This window comes from Boleophthalmus pectinirostris, unplaced genomic scaffold (assembly GCF_026225935.1).
Source record: "Boleophthalmus pectinirostris isolate CB_2022bp ecotype Guang Dong unplaced genomic scaffold, ASM2622593v1 HiC_scaffold_8, whole genome shotgun sequence".
Lineage (NCBI taxonomy): Eukaryota > Metazoa > Chordata > Actinopteri > Gobiiformes > Gobiidae > Boleophthalmus > Boleophthalmus pectinirostris.
In genome coordinates this window covers 20,332,271-20,341,281 of record NW_026571515.1, presented here as the reverse complement: position 1 = coordinate 20,341,281, position 9,011 = coordinate 20,332,271, and the positions used below count along the sequence as shown (strand labels likewise).

General features: G+C 40.1%; 1 protein-coding gene across 1 annotated transcript; it reads right to left on the bottom strand.

The window, feature by feature from the left end:
- Window positions 1–766: 766 nt before the first annotated feature.
- ampd1 (adenosine monophosphate deaminase 1 (isoform M)) lies at window positions 767–7,657 on the bottom strand. Its single transcript, XM_020922406.2, has 15 exons — window positions 7,604–7,657; window positions 4,906–5,068; window positions 4,650–4,806; window positions 4,111–4,276; window positions 3,713–3,932; window positions 3,508–3,637; window positions 3,037–3,231; window positions 2,831–2,962; window positions 2,467–2,630; window positions 2,265–2,391; window positions 1,973–2,136; window positions 1,780–1,900; window positions 1,507–1,680; window positions 1,226–1,336; window positions 767–1,104 (listed from the first exon to the last, which is right to left on the bottom strand). The coding sequence occupies exons 1-15, from the start codon at window positions 7,623–7,625 to the stop codon at window positions 949–951; spliced, it is 2,202 nt and encodes a 733-aa protein (XP_020778065.1). The 5' UTR covers window positions 7,626–7,657; the 3' UTR covers window positions 767–948.
- Between the last annotated feature and the right edge of the window lie 1,354 nt (window positions 7,658–9,011).

Genomic DNA, 9,011 nt, shown 5'->3' with positions numbered 1-9,011 from the left:
TAATGCAGACCACCGCACTGGTCTGGTATAAATGGTATTGGACAACATGAATCACAATTTACATTCATGACTGTGGGCCTGGGCCTTAAATAAAGACTTTGCCACTTTCCTGCTATTGTTTTATCAGAGATGTGTTGACACATATGAATGTGGGTCACATAAAAGTGTTCATGCTAGAACCCACCCTGTGCTCAACTGTTCATAGTCCTCACCTTAAAGCACAGGATACAACCGTAAGACCAATGCACTTAAATACTTAATATACAAATACTTAATACAAAAACACATGGATTTTCAGTTTCGATATTTATTATTTCTTCACCTCAACTATTCATTGTTTTCTGTTGTGATATTTTTAATTATTTAAACCATAAACCTTCACTAAGTTGAAAATAGAACTGCCAAGGACCCACTACGCTAAGGTGCAGCCTAGAGACCACCATGCCCAGCGCTGCAGACACTGGGCAGCCTAGATTGGCTTCTAGAGCCCTCTTCTCCCAAGACTGAACAATATGCAACACTGGGCCTGCTTTAGTCATGACGTCATAGGCCATTTCTCACTAATTGTGATAGAGGCACATTTTAAGCAGCTATTGTGTTGTCAGGTGTGGTAAGAAGTAAGATATAGAGAAAGAAAAACACAGACACAGATACAGACACTGACACCGACATAGAAATTTTTGTCCCAAATGTCAAAATGTCTTCAAATAGCCCACTTGTTGTTAACAAAAGGAACAATTGAAAAGCATAACAAAAGCTGTTTTGTTGTCGTAATCTTTTTAATTATACATACTGTTGTAAAATTTCATAAATTAAATAAGGGCAAGAAGTTGTATTAAATTTACAGGGAACATTATTTTCCAAATCATACAACATGGGTCACAAGTTAAGAAACTAACATTAAGCAATTTTTTTAAATGTTAAGGCTTTAGTTTACTCTTAGTTTATTCACTCGCCCTTGATGCCATCCTTGATGAGGTTGAGCTCGTAGCACAGAGTCTCATAACGGTAGGCCATACGGATCTGTGCCACGTTGGTCTTACGGATGTCATTTCCCTCTGGACCCTCTTTCAGGTAATCCTTACCCAAGAAGTGTGTCTTTTCCTACAAGATAAAAGAAAATGTTGTTTATTCATTTATTATTGGCTATGTAGGTTTTATTTTGCTATTAGGATATATTTTGGTTTTGGCAGATTAACAATATAGGTCCCGACGGTCTTCTTACCTCATTAGACAAGCCACTCTGCAAAACACTGTTCCTGGCAATCTCACACATGTCACAGGTGCTAAGTTTAAACACTTGAGCTGCAATGGCATACTCCTCCATCAGGGGCTCCTGTGAACACAAAGTATTTAGTCTCATACTTGTACATTACACGTCTGCATTACAGAGCAGGACTGATCAAACAATGTAGTTCAATAGCATTCTATGGCCGGATGTCCTATTGAGTGTTGAATAGATCTTGTGTACACTGTGATCAAACATGGGCTTCCTGTGGCGCAGACCTTTGTGTAGTGGAACTGCATGGGGTCATCAGTGGACAGAGACACCATCAGGCCCTTCTGGTGGAACTCAAGCAGAGGGTTCTTGGCATACTCCAGGAACAGGCTGTTGTTGCTCAGAGGAGACATGGCAATGGGAATCTGAGTCAGGAAGTACAGGTACTGCAGCACTGGACTCTGGAGGTGGAGATACAGATGATTTACATCACATGATCAAGTCCATTATGTATGTATGCACTAACACGCAAACTACCACAATCAAGTAAATGAGCTGACCTTCTTGAGGTTGAGGCCGTGGGAGATGTTGTCAGCTGTCATGAAGGAGGCGAGCAGATGGGTGATGGCTCCAGCCTCACCACAGTGAGGCCTGAACATGAATGTGTTCATACCCCGCTGTCTGAAGACCAAACGAGAATGAGTGATTATTGTTCTTTATGACATGTGATGTCTGTAGTGAACAGATGCTTACTTGCGGAGCTGGTTGAGCACTGCGATGTTGGCATACATGTAGTAAATGTAATAGGTGTAGGAGGGGTTCTTGGTAATGTCCCACTCCTCAGGCTTGGGGCTCTTAGTGGAGAACATGTGTCCACTGTGCTTGGACTCGTCATCCACACTGTCAAAGCCTGTCACCTGCACAGCAAAGTCCAGAGAGAAGACCATAATTAGGTTCAGTGTATGCTGCTAAATAAAGTGATTGTAGTTGAATATGTTTTTGACTGTGGGCATGAATAAGAAACAGTACAAGCTGTGGCCCTCACATGCTTCAGGAAAAGGCTGAGGTCAGGGTTGGAGTGAGGGTCAATGGTGGCCTGGAACACAGGCAGGAAAATATTCTCCAGCATCTTTCCAAAGTGGGGCACAAAGTTTCTGCCTCTGAAGATGTCACTGAACAAGAGACAGAATATTTTATACTGCCAATGGAAAATTATCAAATTTTGGTAATAAAACATCAAGCCTTACTAGATCCTAGGGACCTGGATCATCCATTTAAGTTGTGGTGAGAAGACTCTGTTCTTGACAAACCAGCTGGAGAGCTTATTCCACTCGTTGGCATTGCAGCCATAGATGGACAGGCGAGGCTCAGCATACTGATACTTGGCATCCTCCAGGTCACTAGCCACTTCCTGGTTTCACAAGAATAAAAAGAACAGAGCCTGATATATTGAGATCCAACAAAGATGTATTCCTGTGTTTGAACAAATGTGGATTTTAATACAGATATATGTTTATATAAAGGCAGTATTGCTTTGGCTTCATGGTAAGGCTTATTCATTTAGATTTTCTTGGCAGATAAAAACATTGTCTTGGTTTTTATCCCACTTACCTTGATAATGGTGGCAAAGTACTCTCCTCCAATGTGGTTCTCTGTTTTCAGATAAAGGTCACGCAGCTCACTGGCTCCCACAGGGTTGTACTTGGCATTGAATTTGTCAAAGCGCTGGAAGGTTTGTCTGCCCTTCAAGCACACAACAATAACATAAACATATGAAAGCAAAGCCCTTGTGGTTTGTACTGTGTGAGTGAACATACAGCGTGCACGTCCAGGGAGTCCACAGTCAGATCATAAGGGTGCAGGTTGAGGGACTCAAACAGCTCCTTCATGGTGACCTCACGACCTTGGAGGTTGTGGACCACTCGGTCAGCATCCCGACGGTAAGACATTTTAATGAAGCGCAGCAAGTGCTTCTGGTTCATGCAGGCAGCTGCATGGATGTGAGTGTCAACCTGGTTTTAAGACAGAGATGTTATGTAGAGCACTCTCTGATCAGAAGAGGGCACTATTACAACGCTACAGTTTTCCCTGCTACCAGATGGCTTTTATAGTTTTGTTTAGAGAAGAACTGAGAGCAGAATCTCTATATGATTTGTTTTCTTCACTCAATTCAGCACCATACAAATATCTTCTTAAAAATCCAAAAGTAGGATTTCCACGACTCGTGGAATAAGATTAGGGGGTGCCTTAAACTTTATACTGTTGGTATTCACAGTGTAAAGTCTCACCTTTCTGACATTGTAGAAGTCTCTGTGGGGGTTGATCTTCAGCTCCTTCATCTCCTCCATCTCATTCAGCATCTCATGCACATTGAACTTAGACATGAGGAACTTCAGACGACGATGTGTGTAAGTCTTACTGTAACCCAAAACACATTTTAATATTTTAATATATTTATACAATAGTAATATATAACTGTATTTGAGTACTGACGTTGGGCCTTGTGCGATGAGAGCAATGAGGAAATTCATGTCATCGATGAAGGTGTTATAGTCAGGGCAGGGCAGGTCTTTGGGCTGGTGTTTGTCTGCAGCAGCAGCGTCGTTGTACACATAGATCACGCCATCCTTCATGCGGGCCACGTAGCCCAGGTTTGGAGGAAGGTCCTTGGGGTCAAAAGGGTCCTCTCCATTCTTCGGAGGAGGAGTGAACACTGGATTTAAAGCAGATAAAAAGTTTAAGTACCTATAAATTATATTGCTTTTTAACTAATATCTTTCCTCCTTTCTATCCAAAATGCTGAAAAAGTGTGGTGTGCCTCATTATCTTCGCACACCAATAATCTTGTCTTCCTTTTGATTCCTATTGATTCCTGTTCTGTGTGTGCTCACCTGGCTGCACCTGGTCCTCAGGTCTGAAGGTCTCTCCCTCGATCTCGCGCAGGTATGTGGAGGCAGTGCGAGGGTAGCGCTGATAGGCCAACCTCATGTACTTCTCTCTGATGGTCAGCGCACGGTACAGACCTTTACAGGACAGCTCAAAGTCATCCATGGTCACCTGAGAAATAAACCGAGAGCTTCATATAGAACACATTTGTAACATTTGGTTATTCTTGTGCCTTACTAACACAAACTTTCACTTGTATCTGACTAAACCCAACAACCCCTTGTGAAGCATCTGGAATTCCAATTCCTAAACAAGGATCAGTGCTCCTCACAACAACACATTGCTGAAGGGTTAGACATTTTTAACTACTTGCACTTCAACTTCACCTTTGACCAATGAGGTCACTGCCACACACAGATTTAGGCAGAGAAAGTGATGTAAACAAGCTGAGCAGACACCAGAGTAGGCCTGAGCAGCAGAGTCAAGTTTAAGTTCAATATTTAAATTTTCTTGTATGATGATTAATGAGTTCATTGTTAAATACCCCAGCAGCATAGTCTCCAATGACAGCTACTCTCTGGAAGTCCGGTACTTCCAGGTATGTGGGGGTGTCCACCTGCACCGACACTACAGAGGGAGGGTCTCCATTCTTGACTGCAGCGGAAGGCAAGGACATGGTGCAGATACGGTGGTGCCTCTTGCTGTGGATGAACAGAAAACAATGGGTCTCTATCAGTCAGCAAGTACCTAAGCAAATGAACTAATAAATTGATTTGACTATGGATCTATAGATCATTCACCGCTTCTCCACATCATCATGATCTTGCAGATGCTTGGCCAGCTCCTGATTGAGGATTGGACACTCTGCCACGTCGAACATGGAGACCTCATCACGAACGTTCTCATCTTTGACTTCAGCTGCAAAGACCTTTTCGGCAAAGGCCCGCATCTTGTCATCCGTCTCTGTTCGGAACAACACACAATCACAGAGTTATTCATCTGTACATTTCAGTTATTTTCTCATGCTACATTTAGGAGTTATTTTCTCATGCTACATTTATTGTAATTTCCTCATTGAATCCTAGAACTAGGACTCAATGAGGCATACAAAGACCCCAAATTAGACTAACTACATAAAGGTCAGTTTCTTTGCAAAGGTGATACCCAATACAAAAGATTTTTATGTTCTTTTGCATGTTACAATTACATAGCCCTATGTTCTAGGAGAATGTATTTGTTCATGTGAAATTGGCTATCATCCTTTGCAAACAAACTCCAGTACAGTCTATTACACACTTTAATGTTCTAGGCTACTTGTCATGTTGCAGCCACAAGTTGAACATAGAAAGTGTTATAGATCTACTTGATTCACTATAGAGCATGCATTAAATACAGTTCTATTACTTTAGTGTTTGTATTTGAGGTTGTTTCAGACAGATATCTATCATGCATCCTCATGAGCACACACAGGCAGTCTGGTGGTGAACAGAATGGTCAGACTGCTGTGCTAGTTCATATTTGACACGTTTACACCCACTATCTAGTTTCTAAACATGTTTTCTACATGCCTAGGACACAGCATTTCTCTGGGTGTTTTTACACTCTGTACTTACTCTCTGAATATGATAATTTCCAAGAGTAGAAGCATCACCAGTATGAGAGGAGAAGAAAGTGTTAGAACGATGTGGGTTAGAAACATAAGTTCTTTAAATAGGTCACTTAATGAGATTAAAAACTTTTCAAGATTTTCATAAATAAAATACACAGTCAGTTGTGAAATCAATGATTATATAATATGATTTGTGTTAAAATATATGGATTATATATTATAAAAAATTATTAAATACATATTGTACAATGAGGGATTACACATGCTTATGTATTTGTGGATCAGTGCTCCCATGCAGTGTGAGCCTGTGAGAGATACAGATCAGAGTATTTAATAAAACAGTTCTGAATTCAAAATAATTCATGCTGCACTAAAAAGGACATATAATCAAAGATAAGGGTTCATCTTTGGTATCATTTATGAGTTTACAAAGTAGACCATTAATGTAACTGTTCACTTTCAGTACAGTATGTCACAGATGTGGTCAGCTGGAGAACAGTCCTGAGAGTGAACATTACATTAATACAAATAATTTCAATGTTGTTTTTTCCTCAAAGTCACATAAAGTGGATCCTGAGTTACAAAACTCAATGATCTGCAAGATTTTGCTGCAGTTGAAGAAAGGATTCACAAGATGTGTCGATAAAAGTAACATACAAATAACCCATGCTCTGATGAAGTCTGTCTAATATACTTCTATACTTACGTCCTCCCTCTGCAGGTTACCATAATGTCCCAGTAAAGTCCCAGTGAGGTGGGACAGTAAGGATTAAAGGGAGAGACAGAACATATGTGAATACGGAGGAGAAACCTTGAAAGAAGACATGACTCTCTATGCCGAATTTTTCTCTCAAGTAATCAGGTATGTGTGTATTCACAGCTCTCTCTAAAAAACGTATTCAACACGTGAGCAAAAGCTTCAACATGAGGACATTTAGTTGAATATTGTTTTTTTTTTTATAACTGTCCTTAATCACATATGAAACATTTTTGGAGAAATTAAAGAAATAAAAAGACCCACACTGTTCCACTAAAACCTACAAATGACAATGACAATCTCTCCATCAAAATATCTACACCAGATGCAGGCTTTACCCTCTGCCCTGTCTAATACCTTTAATTGATTTTACTGTAATGTAGCTCCTCAAACAGCAGCTGCTCAGATCACTGAGCTTCTTCCTTACACTCTTGACATCATTATGTAGTTTGCACTATCCCTTTTGGAGGTAGCTCTATCTTTAGCAACCATCACAACGACACAGAGCCTGCAAAGCCTGCAACAAAACTATGTGTTCACTATGCACTACACTATTCATTGAATTTGTATTAAAAGTTTGTCATGACCTACAACTGCACAGAATCTTATCATATATAGCCTACTTGAACCACCAAGTTCAACATTATGTAATAGTTATGGCATGTGAAATATGACCTATGCAAATAGGTATGATGTATGGCATTTACAATTAAACATACAGTATATACTGCATAGATACAACCATGTAAGTACTCATTCAGGACAGTTTCCAAGACAGTTTCCAGGTTTTAAATGTGACTTGAGCTGGAAAGTTGAGCATCTCTCTCATTCAGCACATCATTAAAGCTGTCAAAGCAATTGTCAGAACCACCCTTACTGCTGTTGTTGCTTTATTTATGACCATAACAAATGGGATACAGAGTCACTATTGTGCCCCAGTTATGGAAATCCATTAGAAGTTTTTTTTAAATATTATAATACATTATTAATATTAAAGTTTTTACATCCAAGAGCCATTTGAATCCAAGGAATTGAGTAGAGCAGTGATAGCAGCAGTAATTTCACAGTTACCCAATGTTGTTATCTTGTAGAATAGTGCTCCTCACATGTGGAGGCCTGGGCTCATACTCACCCGGCATTGCGATTTTGGGCATGATGGCGGTTTTCTGGAGAACGTTCCCTGAGGACTGCAGAAGGATGGTCAGCCACTGGACCCCTGTAGTAAGGAAGTGTGGAGCCCAGTCTGGGGGCTGTGCAATATTAAGCTTCGAGCACAGCTCACGTGTAACTGGAGGCTGGCTGTGCCCATGAGAGACATGTTTAGATGTAACCGAGGAATCATATGCGAGCTGGCCTCTATTTTTAAGTCTGCAGTGTGTACCCCTGACTGGTGCACCAGGTCCACCACTGTGTGAGGGGGCCTGGCTTATATAACCTGCTGCTGGGTACATGTCACAGAGGCACACATGTCAAGTTCAACACTATTCAATATGCACCAGAGTGCACAGTGAATGGTTGAATCTCATTGATTATGTAGCTATACTGATTGTGAACAAATCCATTCTAACAATAACAATAACAATATCAATAACAATAACATAACAATAACATAACAATAGTATGTCAACAGTCAAAACAGTATTGTATTATAGTATAACAGTATGTCTAACTATGTTGTTGCTGGTTGTGGTAATGTTTAGTTAACATTACCACTGGGAAAAATGACCGAGCTGCCATATTTCTGATTCCGTTTGTCATTCATGTCATGCTCTCACATAACACGGATTTATGTTAGGTCGCCAACAGTCTGTTCGTTCAAGTTGTTCCACAAATAGACCAAACATGCCCACTGTATACACATTTGCAAATGGGTCTGTGGCGTTATCAGTGAGCAGAAATACATAAACTATGTATGCGTATATCAGTGAAAAAGTACACAGATTGTATTTTATCTGTAATGTTTCATCTTACTTCAGGCTCACTTAACTAGTTCATGCTGTGCACCCAATGACATTTATGACTTATATGACACCTTATATTGCACTGACAGAGGTATTTCTAGAAACAGTGGTCAACAAATTGAATGTGCACATGTAGCCTACAATCACAGTGAGAATCAGTGACTTTGTAATTAACTTATATAACTTACGTAACAGTCTTAGGACAGCCTGTGTTTTGCTTCTGCTTACTTCGCTGCCTATTTTGAGGGAATTTGATCCTAAATGTCAACATTCAGCTGGTTGAGAGACTAGTTAAAGGGATCAGGTTAGAAACGGGCAGTTTGTCAGTGCAGCTAGGAGACCAAATAAAATACCAGTGATAGGTGTTTATTATGATAAACAAGAAAAAGTCTAATATAATTATTTGTTTTATTAATATTAAGAGTCCTATATTACACAAAATTGACTTTTGTGATCTTTAAGCCATGTTATAAAGCTGTTACCTCTTCAAAAACATACCAGGAGTTGTGTTTTGTTTCATTCATAGTAATCTTGGTTTCTAAGTCTATTAAGATCCCCAAAGCTCAAAATGCACTGTTC